This window comes from Plectropomus leopardus, chromosome 12 (genome assembly GCF_008729295.1).
Source record: "Plectropomus leopardus isolate mb chromosome 12, YSFRI_Pleo_2.0, whole genome shotgun sequence".
In the NCBI taxonomy this organism is placed as follows: Eukaryota; Metazoa; Chordata; class Actinopteri; order Perciformes; family Serranidae; genus Plectropomus; species Plectropomus leopardus.
The window spans coordinates 1,196,313-1,216,043 of record NC_056474.1 but is presented as its reverse complement, the minus strand read 5'-3'; the positions used below and the strand labels follow the sequence as shown (position 1 = coordinate 1,216,043).

The following is a 19,731-nucleotide window of genomic DNA, read 5'->3' as shown; positions in this document are numbered from 1 at the left end:
CAAAAATTCACCTGAAATGTAGAATATAAAGTTTGAAAACTCCAGCTCGCAGACAAATGTAGTGAAGTGACAAACACAACAGAAAGTAGTAAAGTAGCATAATGTCACGGGTGAATAGAAGTACTCCTCCCACCTCTGGCTGTGGAGAATACTGCAATACTGCAATACTACTGCAATACAATACTGCAAGAGCCTCTTAGAGCTCGACACTCTTGGTGGTGCCGTGATCTCCAGCATCCTTGATGTGCTGACGCGTATTTCTGGCGTCAGGTGTGATATTTCTGTGGTTGATGAGTAGCTTTGCTGTCATCGTCAGCCGCCGAGGCCTTAATGTCATTAGACTGGAGACCGCACGCAGGTCCGATAAAACCCCCTGCATGTGAGGCGGAAGAGAGGTGTGAAAAACCTCTGCACACACGCTCCGACACACACGCCAGCTGCCTGTTTGTGTATCACGCTGAGATCTTATCATTCCCAAATGTCACAGCGTTGCAGACGAGGGCCACACGCACACACATGAACACACACACACAATCGCAGTGCCGTCGAACATCGTTCATAACTCTGTGGAGTCTCACAGAATGAGATATAAGGTCCAGAAAGCAACACGTGTTCTCAGATCTATTCGTGTTCGATATCTCAGAAAGATCACACACGCACACACACACACGCACACATCTTTACTTCATCATTTCGTGGTAGCTGATACCAGTAAACACACAGGATATTCAGCAGAGATACTCAGTGTGCTTTGCTTTGGGGCCAATTTTGCAAAAACTGTCACAGCAGCCCCACGTTTCTCAGATTTTAGGACATTTCTAGGATTTTAGCGAGATTATAGGGTTTTAAGACGTTTCTAAGATTTTAGGAAGTCTGCGGGATTTGAAGACATTTCTAGGATTTAGGGATGTTTCTAAGATTTATAGATAAGTACCTTAGATAAGCACCTTATGTATACTAAAAGTACAAAAACTATTCCCCGTGTGAATCACTTTATTTTAATTGTGAATTAGAAAATGTTTGAGGGGCAACATTTAGCCTGCGGGCCGCAAGTTGAGTATCACCGATTTACAGAGTGCAGGAGGATCACCTCTCGGCTCTTAGAGGCCTCGGAGAGGAGCATCTGCTTCCCTGATTGTGTTTTCACACTGTCAATCTAAAGGTCACGGTGAGGGTAACGACCTCAGGTCGACCCAGAAACATGAAACACTGAAGAGGAGGAGCTGCACGCCTGCACCGCCTGTGAAGCGTTCCTTCATTTGTTAGTTACAGTCATGATGGGAAATAAAAAATTGTTAATCATCATATCCTCCTGCATTTGAAAGTCTAATCCCTCCAGTCTTCAGGCTTCCTTTGTTCACAAAAAGCTGCAACTGATGATTTTCATGATCAATTAATCACCTGAAAATGTTTTTGATTGACCCTATGAAACGTGGATCAATATCACTTTTCTTGTGCTCCGTTCAGACGCCTCTCGCAAGTATTTAAACCTTTGACCTTTGAAATTAATTCTTTTTTTTTCAAAAAGCAGAACATGGGAATGAACAACTGGGACAGAAATAAATTTTCTACATATTGCAAGACTTTGATAGAGTTAGAAAAATGTTTATTTTTTAATTTGTTAGAATTTAATTTGTCATTGTCATTGTTATATATTAAAATTATTTTACAGAATCATTATACAATTTTAAGCAGTTTTTTTTTCAGGTTGTTTTAAAACTTTCTCATGTTTTTTTATTTGGTTTTTATATGTTTGGTCTTTTTTGTTTATTTGTTATTTTGTTAATTTTCTCATTATTTCTAGTCGTTTTTACTAGTTTATTGCCATTTTGGGGGGTAATTTTGTTGGGTTGGTTGTTTAATCTATGAAAAAAAAATTTAAAAAATGTTCATCAAACTAGTAAAAAATATTCCTCACAAATATCAGTCTTTATTAGAGCAGCAATGATTTCTTGCTGTGAATGTTTTTGCTGATGTGTGACTGTGTTGTGCAGGACATGGCACTTTCTAACGAGGAGAACATGCCGATGTTTATTCGTTGCGGCATCATGGCGCTGGTGGCGGCGTACCTCAACTTCCTGAGCCAGATGATCGCCAACCCTCCTTTCTGTCAGCACGTCAGCAAGGTGCATCACTGACTCTTTCGCCTCCAGTGTTGAGGAAGCTTCATAATTCTTGAGCTCTCGATGGATGTTAGAGAGCGAGTTGTAAAACTTTCTCCTGCTCTGCAGACTAATACTTTAACAATATATGGACGATGCACCGCTGTTTTTGGCTGTTAAACCTCATTTTAGGTTTCAGTTAATGTCGTTCCTCTTTATAATATTTGCTGTTTTCATTGTTGTCTCATCAGGTTATTGAGCTGAGGAACATGGAAGCTCCCTACCTTCTTCCAGAGCACATCTTCAGAGACAAGTGTCCGTAAGTCTCCTTCTAGTTTGCAAACTGGAGTTTTAGTTTTATACAAAATTCTAAAAAGTGAAACAGTGTGATTGATGGATTGAATCAAGACTCAGCACAGATGAATATTACTCAAAGTACGTTTTCCGTAAGACAGGACGTAATGGCAGCCCCAAATGATTGGTCGCCCTGAGAGCCCTCTGCTCGTCGCCCTCTGAGGCACGTTTCACACAGCATGCGTCAGCAGTGCGTGACAGCAGCCTCGCCAAACTGCAGCGTGTTTCATGCTTGTGGTGTTCATGCAGCGTTGTTGCAACATCACTGCTGTGTCACTGCCCGCAGATATTAGAACTGTGTTTCCATATTTATAAGCACAAATTCCTCTCATTTTTGAAGTCGTACAAGCTCGTGCAGAGCCGACACCGTGGTCCTGTAAATGTTTCAAAATAAAATGCCTTGTTTCAGCAACTGATGGGATTCTGTCCACAGAGACGCTGCCAGAGGGCTTTTGTTTTGAAAGGGAAGTTGGAGTTAAAGAGACGTCTTTGTGTTTCCTCACCTCTGTGACAGAGAGAGACTTAAAAACTGCAGTAAAAAGTGGTATATAGTCAATATATTCATCAACACACCATTTTAATTTTGTTTCGTCTGACAAACACAAGCAGCCACCGGGTCTCTGTGACGCGCCTGAAAAGCGCTGCTCAGGCGGGCAGTGTGGCTGCTCTAACCTGATAACATGTCGACCTGTGCTGTGTGAAACGGACTTTAGTTTTCATCCTTCCTCTTCCCAGAATCCCTGAAACTCTGAACAAGGAGGACCGGCAGCTGTACTTCCAGACAGCGGATATGGCCGAGTGTCTGGCTGGACCGGGATACAACGCAGAGAGACTCTCCATCCCGTACGTTCCTCAGGTCACAGGTACGGTGATGAGGTGTTTCTCAAATCACAGACGCTGGCAGTGAAACTCTTAGTGTGTTCATGAAATATCTATAAAAAAGGAAAATCCTGCGTCAAAGCTAAATTTCCATTTAAGACATCAAACAATGCAAGTTAGAATATAAACTTTAAACATAAAAAACATGTAAATTTGGTTAGACAGTTATGCAAATGAAAAAAAAAACGTTAACAGAAATGCATTAAAATTTGCATAAATGGTTCAGCCTACGTTGATGAAAGTAGAAACAGACTGAAAAAGTTTGCGAGGGTGTCACTCAGCTCACAAAAATCATGTAAAAAGTCGACACACCAGAGAAATCTGCTTGATGTTTGAGACGTTATTTATTTCGTTATTCATTTATTAAACTAGGATCATAAAGTATGAACTTCTTTGACTTTGAATGATGGAGCGACCCGAGTGACCCGTCTTCTTCCTGGCAGCAAATAAAACCAAAACTATTAGTTTTGTTTAAAACAAATTCAAACAAAAGAAATAATTTTATTTCACAGAAACAAGACGAGGAAAGGTGCAGTCATGAAAAGTGTGAAGTTTCAACTTTAAATGTTTCACTCAGTGTCAGTGTTATGTAGCTTTAATAAACGTTTAAAGGAGTTAAGAAATATATGTGATACTATAAAGTATATTAAAGATAAAATCCAGAGTTTAAGAGGTAATTTAAAAGACTCAGGTTGGAGTATTTTACATTGAGATTGTTGTCTTTTGGTTTTCTGTGTTACTTTTTGATTTCTCTTCATTTTCAAACTCAGTGCCTCAGATCAGTTGGCACTTTTGGTGAAGATTTATCTTAGAAAAAGGCTTTACAGGATTAAGAGCTTAAGGAGGTTTTTAGTGAGCAGAAATCAAACTTAAAGAGAAAAAAACATTGTGTGATCAGCTTTATTACACAGACGGTCCTCACAGTCGCTGTCGTCCTCTGTGGAAATGTGAAGGTTTATTTCACATCAGATCAGCATGAAAATTTCAACAAAAATGATTATCAACGAGGTGATAATCCTCAAGACTTGTTTTATTTTCGTTTTGATTAATCTAGCTTTGGAAATAAACTCGAACCCAAGGAAAGGAAGATAATTATACTTTCTTTTTCCATGAAGCTACATGGCACAGTTTTTTTAAAACACGCTCAGATTCTCACCAAATCCACCAGGTAGCAGGTTTAGAAATGTGTCTTTGTCCTAACAGACAGTGTGTTTCTGTTTTCTTGTCTCTGCCACGCTCTCGTCTCACGCCATCAGTGCTTTACACAGTAGGAAAAATCCTCCACAGGTGCAAGCAGACGTCCAGAGGTAACCAGCTAGAGTAGAGCTGTAGGCGAGTCTCTGTGTGGGTAGATCCTGTCCAGTATTACCTGCTTCAGTTTAGCCGGAAAGACTGCAGACAAATTATTTATAAAGCTTTAATGAAAGCTTCAGCAGCCAGAACATCTTTGTGTTTTAATTACAGCTTTGACCATTTTATTTTCGAATCTCGCACCGATTTTTTTAAAAACTAGCTGGGTTTCCATTACAGGTTTGCAGAAAACCAAACGGTCTGAGCCTGTCAGTGGCACAGACAAACACTCTCAGTGGACGTACATTCACGGTGCACAGTTGTGCAGAGTGGTTACATCGCAGCATGTTTTGCAGCTGCTGGCTGCTTGTTTCATACTTTCAGAAAGTGTCCTCTCCGGGAGTCACTTTGACAGTTTCAGAGTATCTCTGCCAAAAAAAGATAAACAAAAGCTCTTTTACTCCCACTGCAGTATACGTGAAACTGAACAGATGCTACTTTTTATGTAGCTTTACAGACGTGCTTTTACTAATTTATGGACCTTTTTAGTGTTTATTTGAGTCTGACTGGTGAAAACGTCCCCAACCAACGGTCTTTTTCTGTCACTATGTGATAGATAGTGACATTTATTTAAGTCTTGAATCTTGAAACAGTGTCGAGGTTAAAAAAGTCACACTAACAGAACAGACCACAAAGTCTGATTTCACTCTCGTGTTGAACTTTGATCGGTGAAGGCCAAGCATCCAAGCTAAGATAAGCAAAGCGCACTTTTTGGTTAGAAAGGGGATTTTAAATTCATACATTCATAAATTCAGATTTCTGTGGCAGTGAGAGCAACAAACGCACAGTAAAGTTAAAATCGTCCTGATGTCGAGTAACCGGGAAGATTCAACTTTGGCAGGAAGAAAATCTGTAAAATGCCTTTTTGTGTGAGTGATTTTGAGCACAATCATCGTGACAGATCCTCAGGTGATAAAATGTGACGGTGGCTGTTTAACCGCTGAGATAAAACCAGTAAAATCCACAGTGCTGCACATGATCCACTCAGAGACCAACACCGACAGGAAACCGTCAGATGGCTGATGGACGTTAGAGACAGCTTTTCTCGTTGTTCGATAGCTGTTGTGTGTAGCTGTAGCGTCACGCTGTTCACAGACAGAAAGGTTTGATCATTTTTATTTTGCTTGCTTTGCATCTGGAAATGTTATGGTGAGTACCTGCACTACATGTTAGATGTACTTATGTCGACTACGTATGAGTTTTGGATAGTTTGTGTTTGTCCTGTTTAGTTCTGTCGGTGTAGAAGTCTTTTCTAAATTCTGTCGAGCGTCAGTTTTCAGTGTTAATTCAGACCGAACACATTGTTTCTGCAGTTTGGTGCTGCGGAGGTCGTGCACTCTCCGTCTGTCTCAGCTTGTTTTGTAAAAACGGCTGCTGCAGTTTTATATGAGGGGTTAGATGAGAGCCTGAAGGACTCAAACATACAGTCATTGTGTCAACGAGTTAAAAGACGCTTAGAGCTGTCAGGACGTTTTATATAAATACATATATACATACATTTTTCTTTCATTTTTTGATTTAGAATCTGAGAAAAAAAAGGAAAAAAGTGGAAAATGAAAAACTTATTCCTACTTTGATTCTCCATTATTTATGAATCCAATGTACTCTAAAGAAACAATATCATTTTGGGTTTTTACATTTTTATTATTTGAATTGTTTATTATTTCATATATTATTGTCTCATTTCACTTATTTAAGTCAAAATGAGAAATTCAATGACCTGTTGTTTTTTTGGTTTGTTTATTTTTAGCAAAAAGTACAAAATGAACAAAAAAGGCTTTAAAACATGTTGCATTATTTGCAGTTTTGTTTTTGCAGAGCCTCGTTCAATAGTTAAAATGAAAAGTTTTAAATCTTTTTAAATCTCTCAAGTATTGCAGAGTGACCCACAGAGTTACAAACACTGAGCACATTTTAAGTTGTTTTATTAATATAATATAATTTTATTTTTTCACACCAATATTCAGACGATGAAAAAGACAGTTCTACTTTATTTCCCACATGTGACTATAAAAAATAAACCGATCATCGCTATGAGAGGACATTGTTTTTAAAAACAGCTTGCTGTCAATAGACAATGCTTGTTTTTTTTTTTGTTTTTTTTTTTTTTTTTTACAACTTATCAGGTCGTTCTTTTCACTAATAGCAAGCAGAAATTAGCTCGGGTCTCAGGGAGATCTGGTGTTTGTCAAAAATCTGCAGAGTTAGCTTCTCTCTCCTGAGTTTAAGGGGTCCGATCGTCGCTGCAGATTTCTTGTGTCAGTGATCTTGGAGTTACAGATAAACCTGCTTTACCTCTGTGTTGGTGGCTTCAGCGCGGCTGCTGAGTCATTCGTGCTCAAAGTGCACATCAAATGTCGCTGTGACTCACGCGAACAGCAGTTGTAAGGTGCTGCGTTTCCTCCCGTCTGTGTGTTTTTTTCACGCCTCGTCTAATCGCGCCAACATCAGACGACCTTGACGCCTAATGTTGCTCTCAAGTTGAGAAAGTAGCCGTTCTTTTACGAGTTTTATTGCCACCGGTGCGGCGTGGATGAATATAGAAGGTATTATAAAATAAAGGCCCTCCTGGAGGGATCGAGGTACCCGAGGAGACGTTTATCGCTCTGCACGATCAGACGCATTTTAAACGACAACATCAAAATTGAATCTGAGTCCGGCTGTGTGGGAGAAATACAACAAAAAATAAAATAATAATAGTTATAATAATAATAATAATTATAACAGTATCAATAATAATAATACGTGTATTAATAATTATAATAAAATATAATACAATTTCAGGGAGCAGAGAAGTCACCGCTGTCATCAAGTGGCCCCTGGGAACCAAACAACCAGACTGAATATTTGTTGGTATTTCAGTCAAAGAGCGTCACGTTTGGACAAATAAAAGTATTTGTTGCAGGTTAGAGAAAGATTTTCTGCATCTTCCTGTTTTAAAGGAGCCAACGTTTAATTTTGGTAGATATTTTAGATTAAATCTCACGCCAGCTTCACACTGGACGCAGACCGGCAGCAAAGTGTGTTAATTTTCCGTGCAGTGCTGCACGTTTGATTTTCAGCTCCCGTGTCGAGTCGGACTGTTCACACTGGACGCTCCGCAGCCCCGAGCTCTGCGGCGGGCTCCTGACTTTCAGCAGGGACGCGAGTCCATCACGTCTTCATTGTTTAAATCATTTGCCAACAACAACAAAACAAAAGTGGATGTTAAGAAACAAGAAGAAGAAAATGTAAAAGTATAAATAATAATAATAAATAATAATAATAATAAGCAGCTGTGCCGTTGTGTGCGTCATTTGTTCACTATATTATATTTGTTCACTATATTATATTTGTCCACTATATTATATTGATATTATATATCAGAATTTAAAGGTGATGTTAATCCCTGACTGCCTTGTCTCTCGTCCTGCAGATGAAGATCGTCTAACCAGGAGGAAGAGTTTCGTGGACACAATCTCCCTTCAGGTGGACATCATGTCCAACAACCTTCCAGACAAGGTGCGTCTTTTTATTTTTACATTTTTTTTATTTTATTTTTTTTTGCCGTGGTACATAGAGAAGTGAGGGAACTCAAACCTTCCCCCCGAGACTTCAAAACCTCAACACAGAGGTACTAGATGTAGTATACTGTGTGTACAAATACGTTATATTTGACTCTGTGTCTTTTTAAACTGTTATTGGATGCTTGTTGAATGTTTTAAATGTCTTTTTTCACGCTCATCATTGAAAATGAAGGTCTCTCCCTCAGTGATTTCCCAAATCTTAAACAGAGGTTTGAATTGAACTGACACTGAATACTAAATATAAAAAATATTATTTAAAATGCTAAATATGATCATTAAAAATCTGACTAAAAATAGTTATATGTATGTAAAAGTGTTTTCATCACCAATTGTAAAAAAGAATAAACACAAAATTTATTTTAAATTCTTTTATTTTCCTGCGCGGAGCTCCCCTCAGCGATTGTTCACGCTAACACGCTCTGTGAACGAGCTCCGGCGTGGCGACGGATCAGCAGGTTGACGTCACGTTTTGTGTTGTGTGTTTTTATTTGTCTGCAGTCCCAGCTGGCCGAGGAGATCACGTTTGAGACCCTGAAGAAAGCCATCGGTGAGATTAAAGAAAAGTTTACGAGACTTTTTACTTGGCGCCTCCTCTCACCGTCCGGAAGTTTCTCTATGAAGACTAATGAAATATTCGGCTTTTTGTCAAGCGTTCCTGCAGGGCGGGGCTCCTCTGACAGGCGGCCAAGATGTTGACAGTAACGTCCCGTGAATTATAGAGATTCACTGACGTGTCATGACACGATTGCATAATCTGATATGGGGGCCAAAGTTAATGCACCGCTCTGATGTGGCCTTTTGTGACATTTTTAAATATATGATTACGGTTCAGGTGAAAAAGTGATTTGGGTTTAAAGTCATTATAAAGATTGAAGCTAAGAGAGCGAAATGCATTGAGGAAGAGGTGAAATCTGACTTTTATTTTTAAAACACTGACACAAAACTGACCTCTGCGTGTTTTCAGACACGACGGGTCTGGAGGAGCAGGAGAGGGAGAAGAGGCGTCAGGTGATGGAGAAATTCCAGAAAGCTCCGTTTGAGGAGATCGCTGCCCACTGCGAGTCCAAGGTAAAAAAAAACAAAAAAGTTTGCATGTGCAGGAACGAACCGCTAGTGTCTAAAAATTCTGTCAGCATTTGTTGAATAAATTCACTTTGAGCGTTGCATTTTCTGCAGGCGAACATGCTGCACGACCGGCTGGCACAAATATTTGAACTTACAATTAGGTAAGTCTTTTTTAATGTTAATTTTCTGCTATTTTTTAAGGATTTTGGGGGGGAAACCCAACAGACATAGCACATCATATGTAGGACCAGCAGCGGCCAAAAGTCAAAGTGATTATTGGTACAATGTGTTAAAAAAAGAAAACAAAAGAATTTATGTACACAGGAAAGTAGGAATAAACACAACATGGTGCTTCAGCTGAAATTATGACACTTTTCTGTCGTTTCAGCATGTGGTCCCAAATCTTATCAAACACAAAACCTCTGTCATCTTTCTAGATGTTAAGTGTTTGCAATTTTATTTCACCAGAAATCAAAAAGGGAAACACAGTTTCTTCCACACCTAAAATTAACTTCTCTGCAATCAGTTCTTTTTTGTTTTTACGCCGTTTTTACCCGTTTTATGTTACGCACTCACTGCACACAAAACGAGCAATTCAGAATCAGCTTTAAAAAATATTATACATTGATATATTATTTTCTATTTTTATTGAGTTTTTTTAATAAACCAACATTAGTCTCATCATAAATATTAAATATTCATTAATTTTCAGAATTTTAACCCTTCAAATGCCAGGTTTTTGTCATGATGTCACTTTGTTTTTAGATTTAAAAAAAAACACAAAACATATTATTTTCAATATACTACATGCTAAGTAGATTTGTTATTGATTATCACAGCAACATTAATTTTTATGCATTATTATTATCTTTTGTGCAGTTTTACATGCAAAATGCACTAAATCAGGCTCTAAACTGTAATTTGTTTATTTTTTTGAACCAACATCAGTGCACTTAGTGGAGTTGTATGTATTTTCTCTATATGCTAAAAATGTATTTTAGGAAAATAAAAATGACAAATTCAGAGTCAAAAGCCCAGAATGACACCCAGAAATAATACAAGTCCTGTTTTTCTGCTCTGATGGCTGTGGGATCAAAAATGTCAGTTTGAATGGGTTTCAATGGAGCATTTTTGGACCTGAACAGTCTGAATGTAACTATTTAGTTTCCACAGTGTATTTTAGACTTATTGTAGGAGCTGAGCTGCAAATTCACTGATTACACTCAAATACACAATCTGGACTACATTTAGGACACATGCATCAGCACACACACAATTTTTAATTAACTGTGTGATTGGCTGTGATAATAAAAAATAATAATAATAATCTGCTTTGCATGTAGTATATTGAAATTATTAATTTCCCAATTTAACGTTCTGCCCCTCTCTCACCACCTTCACCCTCCAAAACCACCCTCACCCACTCCATCACCTCCCAGGCCTCCACCCAGCCCGTCCGGAGTGGTTTCCATCTCATCGGGACACACTCAGCACCAGTCCGTCCCCGTCTACGAGATGAAGTTCCCAGACCTGTGTGTCTACTAAACACACACACACACACACACACACACAAACACATATATATCCACAATATAGCTGAAATTATAAATGCTAAGAAAGAGCTACACAATCACAATCTGTTTTCCAGTTTCCTGTATTCAGACCAGCACAAAGGTGTCACACAAGATGCAGCAAAACAACCATTTTCAATTATACATGAAGACTTAAAAAAAACATCTCACAAAAATCCAAACCTGAAATCAGAGTTCGTTTGAAGCCTTGAAAGTAAAAACGGTACTTCCGAATCAAAAATGCCATTTATCTCATATCAAATCTTTTGCAACAACCGTTTCTGCTGCTTTTAAACACTTTGAATTAACTCCGCCAGCTCTGAACTGATTTGCTGTATTTAGTCTGACTCGCTTCCCTCAAACTGAACAAACGAGTCACCAAGAACAGAAACAAACCGACAGCTTCCACGCTGAGTTTCGGTGTTTTGGTACCGAATCGGACGTCGCCTCCCAGCATGCACGCGCGCGGGAAACACGTTTTAGCTGATGGGTGCTGCCATAAATGTGTAGGCAAAACTAACGAGACAAAAGCAGGTGTTTTTCTTGTTTTTTTAACCATAAGCACATGGATTATGTGTTACTACATCGAACCTCAGAGCTGCAGACCGGGAGCGCTGTAGGCGCTGATGCGTCCTTCATGTTTACCAGATCATTTAAATGATTATTTTTTTATTAGAGTTTAAAAATGATAAATCTCAACAAACACTGAGCAAGTAGCACAAGGAACAAAATTATTACGTGTCCTTGCAAAGCGAACCCTGAGATTTGCAAAATTTAACCCTTTAAAACCCAAGCAAATCATGTCTTTAAATAAAAAAACAGCAGGGAAAGAAGGGGACACGCAGCTTTACAAGAAACGGCTCAAAAATGAGAAAGAAAGTTTCAAAAAAATTACCTTGAAATGAGCTTAAAATAAGAAAATCCTCAAGAAAGAGCTGAAAAAATGAATTTTATTTTCCATAACACAATTTCAAATATGTAATTAAGAAAATTGATCATGAAGTTTTCTAGACATCCCCCCCAAATAATTTTCAGATAATTTTTTGTCACCTCTTACATTTCCTTTTTTACAGTTTGAGGGACAGTTCTTGCTGAAGTTGCTCATTACTGTTTTTAAAAGGAATTAAACCAATTTAAGAGGTTTAAATACTGATGAAAGACTGTCCATGCTGGTGTTAAAGGGTTAAACACCTTTGATTATTAAATGTGGTTCAAAATTTAAAACAAATGCTCAGATATCACACGAGTTAAAAATAGCCAAATATTTTCGGAGTGATGTTTCCCGCGGCCGTGCCCGCAGACGCCTCTGATCCGGTATCACCTTTTGGTCAAAGCTTCTTGTACATACTCGTAGTCTAAAATTAAACTCGCACAGACGGCTAAAACCAGCTTAGGGCTTAAAATTGAGTCCGGTTTCAGCCGTGACGCTCCGTCTCCAGAGCCGGCTTCTGCCTTGTAACAAATCTCTGTCGTGATGCGTAGGCGTCGGTGCAGCCGCTAATAGGTAGAAACGTCTCAGTAGATTAGCTGTCGAGTAGAAACGCAGCCGTAACTCCGCTGGTGGTAGAAGGCAGATTAGTTTTAGGCTCTCCGCTGTTCCAGCCCGCTCAGTCGAATCAGTCCTCACTGCTCAGCCTTCGCTTTTTTAAAAGACAGATAAGAGATGAAGTGAAAGCTGCGCTGAAATGGTTAACTGCTCGGCGGAGACTCTCGGGACGAGCCAGAGAGAGTTTTCGGGTGGAGAAACGGCTCGCTCGTGGTTGGTGATTTCGTGTTTGCGTCAGAGCTTTTGGAAATGTCGAATATTTGGAGTGAAATGTTGGAAAGCTGCAGGAGTAAGAAACCAGACCACAGCGGTGTTTTTTTACAGAGACTGGTCTGTTTGTTTCAGGTGAAGTTTGACGGTGAGCTGATGCCAGACGATGATGTTTCAGATTTACAAAAATGCTGCATTTGGCAAAGAAAATCTCACAGCAGTCGGCGTTTATTTGCCAGTTTTTGCTAATCTGTTCATACTTTAAAACCCAAAAGCAATATTTAGATAAAGTCTCAGTGAAGCGGCTCTGAGAGACGTCTGGACTGTCAGTTTAGCAGCTGTGAGGTCAGAAGGTCTTCCTCTAAACTGAACCAGTTAAACGTTAAAATATTAGAAACACAGAGTGAGCACCAAACTACAAATGCAATAAACTAAAATACTGCAACTGCATTAGAGGACAATTCATCTTTTATTGGAGATAAATTAACAAACGAAAAGATTTTTTCTGCTCATCATCTGAAAAACATTTTGAGAATTATTAACTCTTCGTTCAAGCGTTAAGTTGTGAGTCTCTTTACGATGTGCAAAGAGGAAGATATTTGATTTTTTCCAGCTGACGCGACCTCTGAATATTCGAGTCGTCTTTTCACAACAGAGAAAGAAATATAGCAATACAGGAGTTCCTGTTACTGCAAGTCAACTCGCTAAATATAAATATAAATATAAATATCGTTATTGTTCATGGATTTATTCTGACGGCATGTTACGTAGAGACGACGCTGGCTGTCCATCAGCGGCGCTGCAGCACGTTTGTTAAATTACTGAACAAATCAGAGACGCGAGCAGCAGTTCGGAGGTCGACGGATATTAGAGGTTTCAATAATATTGATACTACAGAAATTACGTTTTAGATTGAAGATCTAATCTAGCATCAGTAGGATCGGTATCTGGAAGATATCGCCCAAGCCTAAAATATATTGCTTTTAATAATAAAAAGTTACAGTACTATTATGTAGACGACTATTCTGGACTGATATTATTTGGTATCGCATCGAAATCGAAATTTGTGGCCTGGCCGGCTCCTGAAAGATATCAGCTGTCGGCCGAGGATGGTTCAGTCCTGATCTGGTCATGCCTTAAAATCAGCACAGAAACTCAGGCGCGTATTTAACACGTGAATTGTTAAATCGGGTATTTCAGCACTCCTAGTTTGTCATTTTGAATGTAACTGTAGCCGTTTGGCTCCAGAAATCTGAAGCAGCTGCATCGACTGTAAAAATAACTCTTTCGCTTTGTGGCGTCCGCCATGATGACTTTGCTGCGTGCTCTCTGTGCACGGTCGGCATGGTGACCGTCTCCACTTCGACCTTTGAACTCCTCACAGCTTTTTTTCGGCAGCTGACAAAGAAAACTTGTGTTGCCAAACACAGAAGTCGTTCCCTCTTTGCTCCATAAATTCAAAATGTCGTAATCTCAAAATCTTGGCGCCGTATTTGGAGTTTGATTCCAAACGAAGAGAGCAGCTCGCCAGCCTCCGCCTCCAGCCTCTCTCACACAAAGCAGTGACATTTTGGAGGGTTTAATCATCCGTGCTTTTTCGACAGTTACCACAAGGACACGTTTTGTCTGCTGAAGGGGTGCAGGAGGCGGTTTTTTGGAGTGACATCCTTCGTATCTGGCGGAGCTGCAGCTGTGATCAGTAATAACAGATGGTTATCAGTCTTTCCTCTGATCTGAGCTCCGTGTAGGAAGAAAAGATCCCTCCAGCTGGAGGCAGATACCTGCTGCCTCCGTCCGGTCTGAGCAGCTGTGGCGAGCACATCGCCGCTTTATTCGGGGGTGAAGGTCGGCGTTTCCTGTCACTCGCAGATGACTCATTTGTTTGTGTCTTCGTCCTGAAAGACTCTAGAAGTTGACGGGTTCGTGCAGATGAGTCGTTTTGTCCGGTTGAACCTTTTCTCTCTGAGCTGCAGAGGTGCACGGTGAACGACGGAGAAAAAAGGCTGAAAAATGAATGAAAGGTGAAATTGTTGGGACGTTTGTGTTGAGCTCGGCAGGATGTGTTCTGTACGTCGTCTCGTACGTTTCAGATGGTTTCGTACGTTAAAGGTTGTCGATCGCAGGTTGTGTGAAAGGTTTGAGCTTCGTTTGAAATCACCAACACGAGCCTGAAAAATACAAACTTCAGCGTTTGATTTGTCTCCTTCAGGAGCCAGTCTGACGGCCGAGCAGCTCCTGACCCCGTTTCCAGCTGGTGCCGACGCTCGTCTGTGAGTCTGTGAGACTTTGATCTGGATCAGTAAAAATACACGTTAGAGCAGCAGGACGCTGTTTGATCAGACCGCACGTGGAGACCATCGCGCTCACGTTGTGATCAGATCTCAGCAGGCGAACATGACGTCTGTACAAACCTTTCCATTCCTCTGCGCTCTTTAAGGCTTTTTATCTGCAGCACTTTAAAGGAATAATTCACCCACAAAATGTTGAAAATGAAGATTTTTTTTTTTCTGACATGCCTTCATCGATGAATAAAAGGAGGAACTTATAACCAAAAAACAATGATATAAAAGATCCAGGGTGGCCTTTAATTCGTTGAGCCAGACACTCTAAAAATACACCAACACGTATCAGCTGGTGCCTTTTTCGGGGTGAAATGTAGCACGAGCAGAAACACGGTGTATTTTTAATGCATCTAGCTGGAAGAATTAAAAGCCTTTTATGCTTTTCAAACCATCCTGAGTGTCTGGACCTGAATCTTTTTTACCGCAGTATTTTGGTCATAAGTTTATCGTTTTTTTGAAGTATTCCCTTCTGTGAGAAGCTGTGGTTTGAAGGACAACAGAGGCGCTCCTGCCGCCTCGCTTTTTCAGATTTTTGAATCGTCAATTTTGTTTATGTAGCACATTAAATTACACATAAACCCAACAGTTATAAGAAAATAACATGCAGCATGTAAAAACAGAAGTTACATCATTTGCATGTTTTAATTGCAGTAAAACGAGGGTCGTGTGTTTAAAATAACAGTAAAACATCAGTTTGAAGTCTTATTTATTCTTATGATCAGTACTTTACAAACACATGCGTCTTTGCTAAAACCTTAATATTTAAAACTATTTAACAGCATAAACAGTCTTAAATGCGTCGTGCCCGTAGGCAGCTCAGTGAGCAGGAGCTCACACACACACACACACACACACACACACACGCACACACTCTCACACACTCGTCCTTTAAATTACAAAGTGGGTGTGAATGTGAAGATATTTTGATCCAGACGCAGATCACAGCTCAGTACCAGGTTGAAACGGCGTCTTCTGAATGTGATTTTTCGGCGACTGCAGCAGTTTGAGATGTTTGGGTTAAACCAGCTGATGTGAGTTTTCGTTAAAAAGTTAGTTTTCTTGTGTCGTTTGTCGTGAGAAAGAGCAGAGCTCTGAGCAGAGTGGACTCAAAGACATAAAAAAAATCCCTTTTCCCTCTGTATAAAAAAATGCATTAAAGTGATTTTATCGTTTGTGCATCTCCGCGCTGCGTAACGTCTTAGCTTTAAGTGCACACTCTTATGATTTTACATCATAGCTCTACTTAAAAAACATGCATCATGTGAACTAACTGCATGATATCTTAGTACGACGTCGTCGACCTCTGATGGGACGCTGCGAAATATAAATCCATCTAAACAAACTGAATCCTAAAATCCTATTTTTCTCCAAACGGGTGTAAAACGAGCGAGCGCAGTGGAAACACGTCACGATCAGAGTTTGGGGAAAAGTAGGATTTGAGCCGGAGATGAGGTGTTTGCTTAGATGTGGCTGGAATACATGATCACTTCCTTTATGAATGTGTCGTTAGAGCAGTATATCATATATTTTTGTACATTTTATGCATCATGTATCATTCAAACTGTTGCCTGGTAGAGATTTAGAGACTGGGAGATTTATTCTTGTCGATCACATTTATCACGACAAAGACAAAATGCTGATCTCTTTTTATTTTGTGATGTTTACTTGACGGTTCAGGGTTTCAATGGGATTGTGCAGTTCTTATCAACGCGGGAGAAATGGACTCATTTATGAAATGTTACTTGATTATTTTTTTGTATCGTAGAATCCATTATATCATTTCAAATATGCTGAATATTATATCTATAGTCAGATGATGTCAGTTATTTTTGCATACTACAGAAGAGTGGAATAAACCAGTGCAAAGTTTAGGTTTATTTTTTGCCCCAGAAGTTGCAGCTTCAGCTCAGAATCATCAGCAAAGTTTGGATATAAAATCATTTCTCACTGAGAAGATTGAGCTCCAGATTCACTAAAGCTGTTCACGGTACATTTTTTTCTTGTAGCTTTTGTAAGATTGTAACAGACAAACTTTGTATCGACCACAGAGCAAAACAGAAAGGTTTTCAACATTAATATGAGTGCAAGCTTCATTTTTGATCCAGCAGCAGTAGTCTGATGCCTTTAATTTAATTTATAATGGCAGCATTTTGTTATCTGAAGCCTGACGTTCACTTTAGAGCCATTTAGGCCTTAAAAAGCGAACAAAACGTTATGTATAAAGCACATTTCATTCCAGGTGGAAGCATAATGTGCTGCACAAAGTTGCAGGCACATAACAAAGCCAGCAACTCACCATAAAGCCAAATCAGTCTGTTAAAACTAAGAGTAAAAATTGATAAAATAATAATTTGATGAAGAATAAACCAGTAAAAGATACAGACACGTGAGTCAGAACTGATTTTTAAAAAAGTTAAAATTAAATGAAATAATCATATTAAAAGTAGACCATTAAAAGTGGACAATACATACATTTATTTAAAAATAGAATAAAATAAGATAAAGAGGCCAATAAAAGATAACACGAGTAAAAAAACCAAAACAATAGATTAACCAGTTAAAAATGTTGAGAAATGGGGAAATAAAATGAAAGAAAATCTTGTCCCCGAAGTGTGAACTCGCAGAAAAATCAGATGGATTTTTGAGGTTTAATTCAAGTTATTTACAAAACTTCATGCTTTGTCTAACACATTATGGACTCGGTCAGCAGTTGGAGCAGCATTGGTTGTGAAACAAAGCTTTGGAGGAAATTAAAGTGTAACTAAACCCCTGAGCCGCTCTTTTCAGTTGTAAAGCAACGTATATGGGTAATTCGTAGTGTTGTTGATCCAACTGAGTGCAAAGTGTTAAAATGATATATATTGTGTATACATTTGCATAGTGACTGCCCTCTAAAAGATCAAACCTGCTATTGCAGTAGATTTTTGCTATTGGCTGAACCTTGTTACAGGAGGCTGCTTTCATGTGTCTGTGAGGGGGGCAGGGAGGTGCTGTGGATCAAGAGGTGGCATGATTAGGTGACTGGGCCATTTTTGAGACATTTTTTCACATTCTAGGGAGGAGGCACTCAATGCAAAAGTACAGGGTTTAAATACTCTTTCAATTATGGCGAGTAGCAATTTATAAAAATTTCATGCCCATATTTTTTTGGTTGTGGTCCTTGAAATTGTCTACAATCTGAATTTCAGAAATAACTACATTGACGTAACAAGTATATGTGTGAGATCTAATGGAGTGAATCTGGACCTGAATCTGTCCTGAGCTGCAACTTTTTATAAATAATTGATAAATAAAGTTTAAATTAGTTTTAAATGTAGCTGGATGCAGAAAGCGATCAGTCTGTGAATTTGTCCTCTCTGCTACTTTTGATAAAGTATTTAATAGATTGAACTCAGTCATCTGAATGAAAGATGAATTATGATACTGAATAAGCATCAGAATGAAATACGATGTTGCACTTTGATCACTGTGTACCTGGTACTATAAGCAAAAACCAATCAGCACAGATTAGACTGTGGTACAACTCGATCTTTGGAGGTATTTTTTTTTCCTGATGTTGAGTTTGTGAAATGTTGTATTCAAGAATAACTGTGAAACTGTCTAAAGTCCCTCCTGACTGGTGACTGAAGTCTGCATCGAGTCTTAAAATCGAGCGGATAATTCAGTGACTGGGGTGAAATATTTCACTGCTGACCTGCCTTACTTCAACATGCTGGACACAAAAATGGCTTTAAAAAACAGGTGAACGTGCTTCTTCACTTTTCACGATGGACTTTTTTCAGTTTATCAGCTGAATTCTGCAGAATAATGAACAGAAGAACAAAAAACAGAGCTTCTGATGGTGTTTTTTTATGTTTGTGATGCAGCAGTTTGTATTTTTGTGCCAGTTTTAGAGCTCAGAGGTGTCACGTCTGTGTTCGGCCTTCACAGCGACGGACCGCTAAAGCTTGGCTTTGTTTCAAACACAACGATGATTTTAACCACTAGACAGCGCTGAGGTTCTGCTCCCGCCGCAGCTGCAGGAAACGGGTTTCAAAATGATTGAAGAGCAGAAATTTTACGGTTCTTCTTTGAACAGTTTCTCTGCAGAAAAAGTCCTTTTTTTTCTTTTTTTTATTTATCGATTTTATTTTTATTTTTTTCACAGTTTACAGAGATACAAACTCAGTTAACTTTGACATTGTTTTGGTGACAGAAGTTGCAGGTTTGCACAGTCATGAAAATATCCAGGCTAATTTTGTTAAACCTGGATGTTTTTGAAAAGTTATGGAACTTTTACAAACCTGTAAAATAATACATGATGTGTTCCAACATTGTGATAAATGGTGTAATTTTAGCTATTTTTAAAGAAAACATGCCTGTCAAGCCCGCAGGTCTGAAAGGCAATGCAAATCTTTAAATTTGGAAATTTTTAAAGATCACAAAAAAAAAATTGCCAAAATGTTTTCTTTAAAAAAAATAATTTAAAGGTGTACATTTTTGGGCATTTTTTCTTTAATTAAATGACCAAAAGAAACATTTTTAGTTTTTATTATATTGTCACAATCTATCCATTGTTTATTTATCATTTCAGTAAAAAAACATCTGAAAATACTGAAAATCTCCAGCTAATTTCCCTGAATAAGTTCATGATTCAGAGATGCAGTTTTCAGTGACATCATTTCTTTTTTAAATCTTTAAAAATTTATTGGGCTTAACATTAAAAATCAGATACAGAATCAGCTTCATGGGGAACAAACAGAAATC

The 19,731-nt window shown here is 38.8% G+C and overlaps 1 protein-coding gene across 1 annotated transcript in view; it reads left to right on the top strand.

Moving 5' to 3' along the window:
- Positions 1-18,803, top strand: part of efr3a (EFR3 homolog A (S. cerevisiae)) — a 140,377-nt gene extending 121,574 nt beyond the window's left edge. Inside the window, 8 exon segments of the mRNA XM_042497592.1 lie at positions 1,995-2,126; positions 2,354-2,421; positions 3,192-3,319; positions 8,101-8,186; positions 8,750-8,798; positions 9,216-9,319; positions 9,428-9,477; positions 10,756-18,803. Of these exon segments, the coding sequence (XP_042353526.1) occupies positions 1,995-2,126; positions 2,354-2,421; positions 3,192-3,319; positions 8,101-8,186; positions 8,750-8,798; positions 9,216-9,319; positions 9,428-9,477; positions 10,756-10,861 (723 nt within the window). The 3' untranslated portion in view covers positions 10,862-18,803.
- Positions 18,804-19,731: the final 928 nt, after the last annotated feature.